The sequence below is a fragment of the Chlorocebus sabaeus genome, chromosome 1 (genome assembly GCF_047675955.1).
Source record: "Chlorocebus sabaeus isolate Y175 chromosome 1, mChlSab1.0.hap1, whole genome shotgun sequence".
Lineage (NCBI taxonomy): Eukaryota > Metazoa > Chordata > Mammalia > Primates > Cercopithecidae > Chlorocebus > Chlorocebus sabaeus.
Window position 1 is genome coordinate 8,410,013 of NC_132904.1, and position 15,148 is coordinate 8,425,160.

A 15,148-nucleotide genomic window follows, 5' to 3' on the forward strand; every position below is an offset into this window, starting at 1 on the left:
GGTCTGTTAAGGTTTCCGCCCTTGGGCGGGAGGGAGCGGCGGGGTAAGCAGCCTAGGAGGACTAGGGGGCTCCACAAGGCCTGCGGCCAGGGCGCCCCAAGCGAGGCCGCAGTCCACGGACGGTCGCCAATGGAGCGGGGCTGCAAGGGGGTGCCGTTGCTGCGAGAGAAAACCTGGGAACCTTGGAATGAGCTTATAGTGATTGGGAAAAGAGTGGAGCTCCTGAGTAGAAACACTCAAAAACCGAAGCTGGAGTCTGAGTACTGGAGACTGGAAGATGTGGAAAAGACGGTCTTGAAAGGGAAGTCAGGCCCGAGTCAGGAAAGGACGGATGTGAAGCTGCTGCACCGTGGAGCAAGTGCATCACATGCTTCAGTAGATTTGGGGAAAGACAGCCCAAGGGAGATTTGGGGAAAGCAAGGGGTCAAACACGAAATAAGGGCTAAATCTAAGAGTGCAGGGATGACAGCAGGGCCTATGAAGGGGTCTGGGTTTGAAGAGAGGTTGAGGTCTGCTGGGGAAAAGGTAGGGACCACTGGAGAGGACTTGAGATCCAGTGGATATAAACTGGGGCAGAATGAGGAGTTGAGGTCGAGTGTAGACAAGATAAGATCAAGTGTAGAGAAGCTGAGGTCTAGTAGTGAGAAGCTGGTGTCCGGGGGAGAGATGCAGGGGTCCAGTGGAGTGAAGCTGAGGTCCAGTGGCAGAAAGCTGAGATCAAGTGGAGAGAATCTGAGATCAAGTGGAGAGAAGCTAAGATGGAGTGGAGAGAAGCTGGGAACCAGTGATGAGAAGCTGAAGTTGAGTGGAGAGATGCTGAGATCAAATGGAGAGAAGCTGGGAACCAGTGGAGAGAAGCTAAGATCAAGCAGAGAGAAGCTGAGGTTGAGTGGAGAAAAGCTGGGAACCAGTGATGAGAAGCTGAGGTTGAGTGGAGAGAAGCTGAGGTCAAGCAGAGAGAAGCTGGGAACCAGTGAAGAGAAGCTGAGATCAAGCAGAGAGAAGCTGAGGTTGAGTGGAGAGAAGCTGAGATCAAGCAGAGAGAAGCTGGGAACCAGTGAAGAGAAGCTGAGATCAAGCAGAGAGAAGCTGAGGTTGAGTGGAGAGAAGCTGAGATCAAGCAGAGAGAAGCTGGGAACCAGTGAAGAGAAGCTGAGATCAAGCAGAGAGAAGCTGAGGTTGAGTGGAGAGAAGTTGGGGTCAAGTGCAGAGAAGCTGAGATCTAGCGAGGAGAAGTTGGGGACCAGTGGGGAGAAATTGGAGGTTTCAAGAATGGGGAGCATAAATGAGGATAACATTGAAAAAGTGGTAGAAGTTACTGGTGATGAAAGAGTGATGGCATTTACTGATGATGAGATGGAAATTCCTTTTGAAAGTGTCAAAGGGAGTGAGGAACTACAAGGGACTGAGAAAGGAGTGGGAATTGACGGGGGCGTCTTGCGTGAAGTGAAAGATATCACTGATGAATCTGTTTCTATGGAAAATAAAGATATTATAGGTGAAGGTACCAGTGAATGAGGCAGATGAAGGACTGACACCAAACAAGGAAAGAGGCAGACAAGGGAAGTACTGGAAGTCAGAGGAGAAATTAGAGCCAGGCAACTTTACACTGAAGGGGTAAAGTTGAGAGAGGAAAGGAGAGAGGCTGAGCCTAAAATAAAAGAGAGTGGAAGTGAGGAAGAAAAGCTATTGGGGCTGAAGGCGGAGGCCAGGATCAAAGGAAGTAAAGAGGAGTGGCTGGTTCAGAGGGAGTGGGAACATATGGAGGAGAAAGAGAACGTGTTGGTAACGTGTTGACAGAGGAAACTTGGGTATTGGGAGAAAACCTGACTGGGAGCTCATAGGGAAATGTTTGAGAAAAGGATGGAGGATGGGCTAGAAGGATTTTGTCTGACACATGATGGGGTGTATGAGATGGAGGATAATTGCAGTAGGATAAAGGGTAGATTTTGAGGGTTGTGGAAGAAGGTGCAGGCTGAAGTGCGCAAAATTTCTGAAAGAGGAGCCTGAAGAATGAAGGGGTCCCAAGTGACAAAAGCAGGAGAGGAGATAAGAAAGAAGTGAGAAAAAACATAAGAAGCCACATGCCATAATGGTGATTGTGTTTGTTGGTAGGTATGTCCTTCTTTTCTTTTCTTTTTTCTTTTCCTTTCTCTTCTCTTCTCTTTTCTTTCTTTCTTCCTTTCTTTCTTTTTTTTTTGAGACTGTCTTGCTCTGTTGCCCAGACTGGAGTGCAGTGGCACAATCTTGGCTCACTGCAACCTCTGCCTCCCAGGTGCAAGCGATTCTCCTGCCTCAGCCTCCCGAGTAGCTGGGATTACAAGCTCCCGCCACCATGCCCGGCTAATTTTTGTATTTTTAGTAGAGATGGGATTTCAGCATGTTGGCCAGGCTGGTCCCAAACTCCTGATCTCAAGTGATCTTCCTGCCTTGACCTCCCAAAGTGCTGGGATTACAAGCGTGAGCCACCACCTGACCTGCTGTATCCTTTTTTATTAGTGGGGTCTTGTGACCTGTGTCTTGGGAAACTAGGCTTGCTCTTTTTCTTGGGAAACTAGTCCTACAAAATCCGTATGTCAATACCACCTCTTTTTGCTCTTCTGTGTTGCAGCTTCTACTGCCTGGATCTTAGATCTTCCTGTTTCTTGTTTTACTCCCTCACTTTGGTCAACTGCATCATTTAATAGCTCCTAGAGAAAGTGACTATGGAAGGTAAACTTTGGGACACTATCTGTCTGAAAATCTCAATTCTTTGTTCATAATTGACTGATAGTTTAGCTAGGTATAGAACTCTAGGCTGGAAATATTTTTCCCTTAGATTTTTAAAGGCATTTCCTCACTATGTTGTTCTTCTTTTTTTCCTTTTAATTAATTTTTTTTTTGAGACAAAGTCTCACTCTGTCACTCAGGCTGGAGAGCAGTGGCATGAGCTTGGGTCACTGCAACTTCCACCTCCTGGTTCAAGCAATTATCGTGCCTCAGCCTCCCAAGTAGCTGGGATTACAGACATATGCCACCTTGCCTGGCTAATTCCCTCACTATCTTCTAACTTCCAAGTATTGCTATTTATAAGTCGTTTTGTTCTTTTCTTTTAATTGTATAGAGAGCATTTTTCTTTTCTATGTAAATTACCTGTTTGCTACCACTCCCTAACTCAACCTATATCCTCATCCCATTTTCTCTGGCTTTACTAGAGGATGTTGGACCCAGAATTATAGCTGTTATCTTTTTTTCTCCTTTTGTCTGTCTCTTTTTATTCTACTCTCTGGACAATTTCATTAACTTTAAAACAACTGATGTATAATAGATGTACCTTTTGGGGGGTACATGTAATATTTTGATACAGTCATATAATGTGTAAAGATCAAATCAGGGTAATTGGGATATCCATCATCTTCAATATTTATCTTCTCTTTATGCCAGGAACATTCGAATCATTCTCTTCTAGCGATTTTGAAATGTACAGTAGATTATTGTTTACTACAGTCACCCTACTGCTCTATAGAACACTGGGTCCCATTTCTTCCATCTACCTGTACATTTCTACTCATTAGCATGTCTTTATTTCCTCCACCCTTCCTGGCCTCCAGTAACCACCAATCTCATCTCTATTTTCATGAGATCCACTTTCAACTTTATTAACTATATCTTTCTATCCTTTCTATTGAAATTTTACATTTTAACTGTCTTGTTCATTGGTTGCTTTTTTTTTTTTTTTTTTTTTTTTTTTTGAGATGGAATCTCACTCTGTCACCCAGGCTGGAATGTAATGGTGTGATCTTGGCTTATTGCAACCTCCACCTCCCCGATTCAAGCAGTTCTCCTGCCTCAGCCTCCTGTGCGCCCTGCACGAGCTGGGATTATAGGCATGCATCACCACGCCTGGCTAATTTTTTTGTATTTTTAGTAGAAATGGGGTTTTGCCATGTTGGTCAGGCTGGTTTTGAACTCCTGACCTCAGGTGATCCACCTGTCTCGGCCTCCCAAAGACTGGGATTACAGGCATGAGCCACCACACCTGGCCATGCTTCTTTTTGTATATATAGTATTTCTGTTCTTGTTTCATGAGTCTGTTCTCTTAACTTTCCAAGGATTTTTCCAGTTTTTGAGTTTTCTTCTGCTTTTCTTATTGTTTCCCCCTGAGTTCCCCTCCCCTGCTTCCCCTCCACCCCCTGGCTTCCCCCCCACCCCCCTGCTCCCCCCAATCCCCCCGCTTCTTTGTGTGTGTGTGTGTGTGTGTGTGTGTGTGTGTGTATTGTTGGAAGTTTTCGTCAAATGTTTGATCTTCGACTGTCCATATTTAAGAATGAGGCATTAAGCAGAGGCAACTGGAAGCACAATCTGGGGCTTGTTGATCTATGGGCTCCACTCTGTGGTGACTGAAGCAAGCAGGATATTTTGCTGGGTACACCCAAATATCAGAATCTGTAAATCTCACTGAAGGGACCATCTGGTTTCTCCAGAGAATTCTCCAATCTGTCTGGGGGATATCTGCATGGCCCCTGCTATAGAGGTTATAGCAGCAGGGTGGGGAGAGAGGGTTGTGGAGCCACCACTTGGTACACATGTTTTCACCCAGTCCCTTGTTTTCAGCTCAGTGCTCACTCCATCTTCAGCTGTGCCTGGTGTCCCTGAGTTGGTGCTTCTGAGATTCAATTTCCCCAGAGAGGAAACCCTCTACTGTGCTACGGGAGTTGGTGCCCAGCTAAAAAAGGTTGGGGAGGGGATTTGTGAGCTTAACTGCTTTATATACAGATGCTTAAACAATTTCTCTGTTCTCAGATCTATGCCTTTTTCCTTCCATCTGAGGTATCTGGTCCCTCAGTGTCCTGAACTTTTTTTGGGATAAGTAGAGTGAACTGTTAACTTTTTGTTTCTATTATCTTTAAGTACTTAAGTGCCAGCTACCTCCACTCTGCCAAGTTGGTCCCCGCTCCATCTCCAAACGTTTTTGTTGTTGTTGTTGTTGTTGTTCTGGTTTTTTTTTGTCGTTGTTGTTTTTGAGATAGGGTCTCACTCTGTCACTCAGGCTGGAGTGCAGTGGCATGATCATGGCTCACTGCAGCCTCAACCTCCTGGGCTGAAGCAATCTCCTCAGCCTCCCAAATAGCTGAGACTACGGGTGCACACACCACCATACCAGGTTAGTTTTTTTTTTTTTTTTTTTTTTTTTAAGTAGAGATGAGATCTCTCTATGTTGCTCAGGCTGGTCTTGAACTTATGCGCTCAAGCGATCCTCCTGCCTCTACCTCAAAGTACTGAGATTACCGACGTGAGCCACTGCACACTGCCAACTTTTCCCATCTTAAAAAACAAAAACAAAAAACCTCTCTGTACCCTACATTTCCCTCCAGTGACTGCCCCATTTTTCTTGCTCCTTATGGTAGGCACAAAAGTGGTCCACCAAACATATATTCACTTCCTAATCCCAGGAACCTGTGAATATTACCTTAAAATGGCAAAAGATGTAATTAAGTTAAAGATCTCGAGAGAAGGGCCCACTTTAGAGGTGAGTCATAAATGCCATTATAAGTGTCCTTATAAGAGAGAGGAAGAGAAGGAGAACAGACACACAGAGAGCAGGAGGCGGTGTGATCTCCCAGGCACAGGCTGGAGTGATGCAGCTATGAGGCAAGGAGTGCCAATGGTCACCTGAAGTTGGAAAAGGCACAGAATGGATTCTTCCCCAGAGCCTCTGTAGAGAGTGTGGCCTCCGCCAACACCTTGGTTTTAGCGTCTGACCTCTAGAGCTGCGAGAGAATAAACCTCTGTTGTTTTAAGCCATCAGTTGCTGGTAATTTTTTTTTTTTTTTTTTTGAGATGGAGTCTCACACTGTTGCCCAGGCTGGTGTGCAGTGGCACGATCTCAGGTCACTGCAAGCTCCACCTTCTGGGTTCATGCCATTCTCCTGCCTCAGCCGCCTGAGTAGCTGGGACTCCAGGCACCCCCCACCATCCCCAGCTAATTTTTGTATTTATTAGTAGAGACTGTGTTTCACCATGTTGGCCAGGCTGGTCTCGAACTCCTAACCTCATGATTTGCCTTCCTCGGCCTCCCAAAGTGCTGGGATTACAGACATGAGCCACTGCGCCCGGCCGTAGTTCGTTCTTCTGTCTGCTGTAGTTCCTGTAGTTCTGTAGTTCCAGTTCCTGGAAGTTGAGACTAGAGGCCCTGACTTCTCTTTCTCCATCACATTCATCACCTTCTGACTCAGAGCTTTCCTACTGTAGCTGTTTACATTTGTCTGTCCCCACTAGGATGTAAATGAGCTCTATGAGGGGAGCCATATGTGTCTGTCTGGTTACCCTCTCTAGTCCAGTGTGTAACCAGCACATAGTAGCACTCAGCATGTGTTTGCAGAATGAATCAACCCGTCATATTCAGTGACTTTATCAGTCTCAGTACTATTTAATATCTATTGAGAAATTGCTATAATAATTTACCCCGTTTCTTTGAACGTCACATTTTTTGAAGCCTCAAAAGCCTGAAACTGTCTTTGTTCCCTACTTGTACTTGAGGTTTTTCTGGGTATAGAATTTCCCTCAGCAGCCTGAAGACTTGCGCCTTTGTTTTCTTCCTTCCTGCATGGCCATTGAGAGACCAGATCTATTTTTACGCCAAGCCAGTTGCACAACCAGGCGTTCTGTGTATGAGACCTGTTTGCTTCTCCACAGCTCCGCTATTTCTGCTTCTTTATTGGGCAGAAGCTGATAACTTGTTCTTCCATTTTCTAGGAATTCTGATCCCATTGTTAGACAATAAAGTGGAGATATTAATAAGGTGTGGGCAGAGTTGTAAAGATAAGCTATAGATGGCTCAAGCCTCATGGTAGGATCTTTTTGACAAATGATTATGATAGCTAACGTTTACTGAATTCTTGTAATAACCAGAGTAGTTTAATCAGCACCATGCTAAGCACTTTACATGTTCTCTATAATTTAGTCCAATAGCTCTTTGAGACAGGAACTATTACTCTATTGACTCTACCCACTAGACACTGCCAGAGCCAGGCAGCCTGACTCCAGAGCTGAGCTGGAAACAGCTCTGTCTGCTGAATGGCCTCCTCTATTCCTACCAGACAAGCCCTGAACCTCGGCTTCTTCACCTGCCAAAGCAAGGCCTGGGATCCTGCATGGGGGTAGGGAATGAGGCTGTGTAGCAACCTTTCCATTCATTTGGCTCATGCTTGCTGGATGAGCACTTCAGTGGCAAGTATTTAAGAATATAAATTTTGGTGGGGTGTGGTGGCTCACACCTGTACTCCCAGCACTTTGGGAGGCCTAGGCGGGCAGATCACCTGAGGTCAAGAGTTTAAGACCAGCCTGGCCAACATGGTGAAACCCCGTCTGTACTGAAAATACAAAAATTAGCCAGATATGGTGGCGCACACCTGTAATCCCAGCTACTTGGGAAGCTGAGGCACAATAATCACTTGAATCCTGGAGTTGGAGGTTCAGTGAGCCAAGATCACGCCACTGCACTCCAACCTAAGTGACAGAGTGAGACTCTGTCTCCAATAATAATAATAATAAATATATATATATGTCAAAAAGAATGAAGTTTATTTTCTTTCCTAGATCTCTGCCATCCTGAGATCATCACTCCTCGCCTCCTCTGGAAACTCTCTGAGAGCCAGGGAATCGTCTCTTTTTGTAAGAGGCCTGCACAGGCACAAGGTCATACCTGGGCACTTTTTGGCTTTGTGAAAATCTCTCAGATTGCACTGCACAGTATACAAATGATAAACCAGACAACCACATTCATTCTTTGGATTACATTTTCTCCTGAGATATCAGACGCATTTCACCAGGGCCACAGAAAGAGAAATGAAGACCAAGATACCGAGACAAACGCCGACAACCTGGTAAGTGCAGATATTTTCAGTTATCTAGGCAACTAGAGCTTTGCATAGTTAATACCCTTTTCTACTAAAATTAACCAAAACACACACATTCCAGGGCTCCTGAGTGATTTTATATACATATATGTATATTTATATATACATATATGTATGTATATTTTATATGTGTATGTATACATTTATATATGTATATAAATAAACATATATTTTAAAATATGTATATCGTGTGTGTGTGTATATACATATGTATATTTTTTTAAATAGAGATGGAGTCTCACTATGTTGCCCAAGCTGGTCTCAAACTCCTGGGCTCAAGCCTGGATGATTTAAAAATTTTTATTATTTTATTCTTTGTGTAGTCCCAGTCTTGTTTCTTGTAACATAATGTGTTAAAGTAACATTAACTTTTGGCTGGGTGCCGTGGCTCATGCCTGTAATCCCAGCACTTTGGGAGGCTGAGGCGGGCAGATTACTGGAGGTCAGGCATTTGAGACCAGCCTGGCCAACATGGTGAAACCCCATCTCTACTAAAAATACAAAACTTAAGCAGGTGTGGTGGTGCTCACCTGTAACCCCAGCTACTAGGGAGGCTGAGGCAGGAGAATCGATAGAGCCTGGGAGGTGGAGGTTGCAGTGAGGAGAGATCATGCCACTGCACTCCAGCCTGGGTGACAGAGGGAGACTCCGTCTCAGACAAAAAACAAAACAAACGAACAAAGAAATAAGTAACATTAACTTTTGGCTAAAATGCATTCTTAGTTGGTCCAATTAATTCATTCAGCAAACAGTGAGCACTTACCGTATGCCCTCTGGGAATGCAAAAAATGTGTAAAACCAGGCTCTTGGCCTTGGCCTTTTTTTTTTTTTTTTTCTTTTTGAGACAGGGTCTCACTCTGTCACCCAGGCTGGAATGTAGTGGCACAGTCTTGGCTTATTGCAGCCTCCGTCTCTGGGGTTCAAGCAATTCTGCCTCTGCCTCCCAAGTTGCTGGGATTACAGGCATGTGCCACTACACCTGGCTAATTTTTGTATTTTTAGTGGAGACAGGGTTTCACCATGTTGGCCAGGCTCATCTCAAACTCCTGACCTCAGGTGATCCACCTGAGCCTCGGCCTCCCAAAGTGTTTGCATTACAGGTGTTAGCCACCACGCCCGGCCCAGAGCAGAGGGAAAAGAAACTAGCAGGATATGAACCTAGGGCTAGACTTGGGAGGGAGCCTCAAAGGCAGGAGGAATTGTGACTCTTTTCTGTAGGTGACAGGGAAGATGATGCCATCAGATCTGTGCTTCACATAGAGAAGTCTGGCTCAGAGATGGAGTCACTGGGCCGTGGTGTGCGGGCACTCAGTAAAGTGGAGATACGATTACTAGATCATCATGGTAAGTAGTTCAGGCCTGGCAAGGTGGCTCAAGCCTGAAATCCCAACACTTTGAGAGGCCGAGGCAGGAGGATTGCTTGAGTCCGGGAGTTTCAGACTGGCCTGAGCAACAGAGTGAGATCCCATCTCTACAAAAATAAACAAAATTAGCTGGGCATGGTGGCATATGCCAGTAGTTCCAGCTACTCAGGGGGCTGAGGTGGGAGGATCACTTGAGCCTGGGAGGTTGAGGCTGTAGCTAGCCTTGATCTCACCACTGCACTCCAGCCTGGGTGACAGAGCAAAACCCTGTCTCAAACACACACACACACACACACACACACACACCCCAACACAAATAAATAGTTCAAGGTAGAGAGGATGAGGTTATGAATTACAGCAGAGAGAGGAGGAATAAAAACAAGACTTGAGAGAGTATTAAAAGTCCGATTTAACAGAATTGGCTGATTAATGTGAATGGATGGTGAGGAAGGAGGTGCCAGGGGCATGGATAGCAGTAGTTGATGTGAAATGTTTACTCTGCATTAGGCATGTTGCCCATATTATCTAACTTAATCCCACAACCGCCCTATAAGCAGGATTGTATTACTGTCTGCGGTGGCACTGAAGCCCATCAGAGTGGTCAATCGAAATGACATAGCTAGTATGTGTTGGTAGTAAGTGGTGGTGTGAGGAGGGTTTGGACCTATGTGGTAGCTCTACCAGCTGGCTGGGTCTTCAGTGCCATGTGATTGGGAGGTGAAGCAACCGCCCTAGTCAGCAGTGAACGAATGAACGGTCCAGAAGCCTGCTGGAACCATCTTCTGCTCTGGAGAGCTCACAGTCAGGTGGCTTTGATGCCACATCAGCCATAGACGTGTTGTGTTTGCCCCAAAGAATATTTTAACACCATGTTTAGAATTAATTGCTACCTTTATAAAATGCAGAGATTCACATTAAAAAGTATGTTTCTGGCTTTTCTTGGAAAATGAAAAGATCTGGCCACACTGGGCCCATATAGGACCTGGAGTTGCCTCTCTCTGTTTCCTTCAACTGAGGCCTGTGCCCCACTGCCTGGGGCCCCTGACACCTCCCAGCCACCTGGGTCTGCTTTTCTGTTGTTCCGTCACGAGGTGTGCCACTCAGCTTGGCTTTGACGCCAGGCTGTGTTTGTGCATTTAATGCCTGCCAAGCCCAGGCCTCCACTGATGGCTAAATACCTTTTCTGAATTTTAGGGAATATAAGATAAAAACATGCTGTGGGAATTGAGAAAAGCTAAATGCCCACCCATGCTCGAGTTCCCACAGGGAGGAGGGTTCTGCACAGGTAGTGCAGGGAAACAGCAAATGGCCAGAGTTCCTGAAACCAGCATAAATGAAAACAAAATACAAATCATACCCTGGCAAATGGCAAGTAACAGTCTATTGCCAGTATGCAAATCACGTTGTGATTTTTTAAAAATTTGTTTTGTAATAAATAATTTGCTTGAATTTCGAGCTGCGTACTTTGGACGTATGATAAGGAAGCTTTGGGGGAAGATTGTGTGTGTGTGTGTGTGTGCACGTGCGGGCGTGGGCGCGCACCTGTACATGTTTGTTTATGGGGGCGTGGACCACAGTTTACAAAGCTTGGAGTTTTCTTTTTTTTTTTTTTTTTTTTTTTTTTGAGACGCTCTGGCTCTGTCGCCCAGGCTGCAGTGCAGTGGCCGGATCTCAGCTCACTCCAAGCTCCGCCTCCCGGGTTCACACCATTCTCCTGCCTCAGCCTCCCGAGTAGCTGGGACTACAGGCGCCCGCCACCATGCCTGGCTAGTTTTTTGTATTTTTTAGTAGAGACGGGGTTTCACCGTGTTAGTCAGGATGGTCTCGATCTCCTGACCTCGTCATCCGCCCGTCTCGGCCTCCCAAAGTGCTGGGATTACAGGCTTGAGCCACCGCGCCCGGCCACAAAGCTTGGAGTTTTCTACAGAAATTCAGTTTCAGGCCAGGTGCAGTGGCTCACGCCTGTAATCCCTGCACTTTGGGAGGCCGAGGCAGGCGGATCATGAGGTCAGGAGATCGAGACTATCCTGGCTAGCACAGTGAAACCCCGTCTCTACTAAAAATACAAAAAATTAGCCAGGCGTGGTGGTGGGCGCCTGTAGTCCCAGCTACTCGGGAGGCTGAGGCAGGAGAATGGCGGGAACCCGGCAGGCAGAGCTTGCAGTGAGCCGAGATCGCACCACTGCACTCCAGCCTGCAGCGAGACTCTGTCTCAAAAAAAAAACGAAAGAAAGAAATTCCGTTTCAGTGTCTGCGTGCAGTGGCTCACACCTATAATCCCAGCACTTTAGGACACCGAGGTGGGCAGGTTGCTCGAGTCCAGGAGTTTGAGAGCAGCCGAGGCAAATGGCGAAACCCCGTCTCTACAAAAGATACAAAAATTAGACGGTCCTGGTGGCCCACACCTGTAGTCCCAGCTACTGGGGAAACTGCTGTGGGAGGATCACTTGAGCCTGGGAGGTGGAGGTTGCAGTGAGCCGAGATTGTGCCACTAGGCTCCAGCCTGGGTGATAGAGCGAGACCATGAAAAAGAAAGAAAGAAAAGAAAGAAAGAGAGAGAGAGAGAAAGAGAGAAAAAGAAAGAAAGAAAGAAAAAGAGAAAGAAAGAAAGAAAGAAAGAAAGAAAGAAAGAAAGAAAGAAAGAAAGAAAGAAAGAAAGAAAGAAAGAAAGAAAGAAAAAGAAAGAAAGAAAGAGAGAAAGAAAAAGAAAGAAAGAAAAGGAAGGAAAGGAAGGAAAGAAAGGAAGAAAGAAAGGAGGAGGAGGGGAGGGAGGGAGGGAAGGAAACTTCACTTTCAGAACATTTTTTCAAGACTAGCCTGGCCAACATGGTGAGATCCCATCTCTACTAAAAATACAAAAATTAGCCAGGCATGGTGGCGGGTGCCTGAGGCAGGAGAATCACTTGAACTCAGGAAGTGGAGGTTGCAGTAAGCCAAGATTGCGCCTTTGCACTCCAGCCTGGGTGACAAGAGTGAAATTCGGTCTCAAAAAAAAAAAAAAAAGAACATTTTAATAAACTTTTATGATTTTTTAAGGATGAAAACCTGTTTCTGTACCATAACGTTCAAATGTGAGGCCCACACTGGCAAACAGGTATTATCTGTATTAAATATTTTGTTCCATTTATTTTTTTATTATTATTATTTTTTTTGAGACGGAATCTTGCTCTATCACCCAGGCTGGAGTGCAGTGGCGCGATCTTGGCTCACTGCAAGCTCCGTCTCCCGGGTTCACGCCATTCTCCTGCCTCAGCCTCCCTAGTAGCTGGGACTACAGGCGCCCGCCACCAGGCCTGGCTAAGTTTTTGTATTTTTAGTAGAGACGGGGTTTCACCGTGTTAGCCAGAATGGTCTCGATCTCCTGACCTCGTGATCCGCCCGCCTCGGCCTCCCAAAGTGCTGGGATTACAGGCGTGAGCCACCGCGCCCGGCCTATTTTGTTCCATTTAAAGTATAACAGTAATCCCCTATGTCCATGGTCAGGTTGGACAAATGACCACATTTCATGCTTGTGTGAGTTTTTGTTTGCAATCTGTAAACTGCCCTTAGAGATATAGGTTCAAACAGGTGCAGGAAGCAGAGCTGCCAGCAAAGCACAGGAGTCGACTCTTTTTCTTTTTTCTTTTCTTTTCTTTTTTTTTTTTTTTTTTGAGCCAGCATCTCGCTCTGTCGCCCAGGCTGGAGTGCAGTGGCTTGATCTCAGCTCACTGCAACCTCTGTCTCCCGGGTTCAAGCAATTCTCCTGCCTCAGCCTCCCAAGTAGCTGGGAATACAGGTGTCTGCCACCGTGCCCGGCTAATTTTTGTATTTTTAGTAGAGATGGGGTTTCACCATGTTGTCTGGGCTAATCTCAAACTCCTGACCTCAGGTGATCCACCTGCCTTGGCCTCCCAAAGTGCTGGGGTTACGGGTGTGAGCCACTGTGCTCAGCCTCTAGACTCTTAATCTATGTTCTTTGAGTTATACCTGACAACTTTCCATCACATGTGGCTGCCTGGCTCAGGAACTGGAGGAAGGCGGCCACTGCTGGCCAGGAATTTCTCAGAGGCCACTGGACAGATTATGGAGTGGCCACTGCCTCTCAGAGGCTCACTGTCCATAGCACAGGGGTCATCCATCCTGTCAGACCACACCAACCCCACTCATGAGATGCTAGCCCTGCAAGCTCTCTCCTGGGAACAAGAAGTAATCGTGCAAGGTTTGCATGGCAGATCAGCTTGGTCTTGGTAGCCATTTCTACACAGATCACGTGGGGCTCACAAGGCCATGCTCTGCTGCTCCCTGGACTCTGACCCCTGTCCTGCATGTCCTCCTTCCTCCTTCTTCTGATCCTCAGAGACTCCCCGTTCCCTGCCATGTGCACACCTAGGGTGGGACTGGGACGTGCATTGTGGCCAGTTCTGTTCTTGTCTATGTTGCTCAGAATCCATTGTTTCTTACTGATGCAGACCAATGCCTAATACTATGTGTCTAGCACCGTGCTGGAAGCCAGGGATACAACAGACAGGTGCCTCCCTGGGGGATAAGGGGAGCACACGCAGGGAATCATCAGTGAACTGGGTAGCGCTTCGTTACAGGCCTCTCACAACTGGTATTTTATCTCCGTCACATTGTAATTTCGTTTTTGTGATGTGACCTAAAAAGCCTTGGCTCCTCAAAAAATCTGGCCAATTAACAAATGCATTCATTTAACAGTATTTATTAAGCACCTATTATTTGTCAGGTACCATTCCAGATGTCAGGATTATAACAGAGAACAAAACTCACAAATAGCCCTGTTCTCTTGGTGCGTACATTATCATGGAAGGAGACAAAAAGAAATAATGTCAATATAATATGTCTGAAGAATTTTAAAGAAAAACTCAAGCCGGGTAAGGGAGAGAGAATGATGGTGGGGAGGAGGGCCGCTCTTTGAGGAAGGCCCTTCTGGTGACTCTTGAAGCAGAGCCCAGCAAGAGGGCAGGGGGAAGCTGTGGTTTGGAGGAAGTCTTTTCATAGCGGGGAGCCTCAAGGGCAGAGCCCCCGAGTGGGAGTGTGCCCTACCTGTTGGAAGGAAGCCACTGATCTGCAATCCTGTTTTCCTCGTCTGTAAGTTCATGGGCTTGTTGGGAGGGACAAATGAAATCATTTATATGAAACATTTATGTCAACTGTAGAACACTCTATAAAAGTTATTCTCTTTATGTTGACTTCATCAAGTATTTGCAGGGTCTAAATCAGGAAGGATCATAATGATTGTATTACAATTCTGCCCTTTCATTTTTATTGAGGTGAAATGCATATAACATATAATTAATCATTTTTTAGCATACCATTCAGTGGCATCTGATGCATTCACAATGTTGTACAGCCACCACGTCTTTCTATTTAAAAACCTTTTTCATCATCCCCACATTTTCTTTCTTTTTTCTTTTTAAAATAGAGATGGCTACATTCCCCACACTGGATCAGAACACCTGGGCTCAAGTGAGCCTCCAACCTGTCTCCTGAGTAGCTGGGATTATAGGCACTCACCACTGTGCCTGGCCTTTCATTTTTATTTTATTTTATTTTATTTTATTAATTATTATTATTATTTAGAGACAGGATCTCACTCTGTTGCCCAGGCTGGAGTGCAGTGGTGTGATCATGGTTCACTGCGGCTTCCACCTCCTGGGCTCAAGCAATCCTCCCACCTCAGCCTCCCAAATAGCTGAGACTACAGACATGTGCCACAGTGCCTGGCTAATTTTTGTATTTTTTGCAGAGATGTGGTTTCACCTTGTTGCCCAGGCTGGTCTTGAACTCCTGGGTTCAAGTGATCCTCCTACCTTGGCTTCCTCCAGTGCTGGTATTATAGGCGTGAGTCACTGTATCTGGCCTTTTTTATTTTTATTTTTTGACACA

General features: G+C 45.9%; 1 protein-coding gene across 1 annotated transcript; it reads left to right on the top strand.

The window, feature by feature from the left end:
* Positions 1-74: 74 nt before the first annotated feature.
* LOC140713281 (uncharacterized) lies at positions 75-7,917 on the top strand. The gene is made up of 2 exons (XM_073022725.1): positions 75-2,111; positions 7,579-7,917. The coding sequence occupies exon 1, from the start codon at positions 130-132 to the stop codon at positions 1,516-1,518; it is 1,389 nt and encodes a 462-aa protein (XP_072878826.1). The 5' UTR covers positions 75-129; the 3' UTR covers positions 1,519-2,111; positions 7,579-7,917.
* The last annotated feature ends 7,231 nt before the right edge of the window (positions 7,918-15,148 follow it).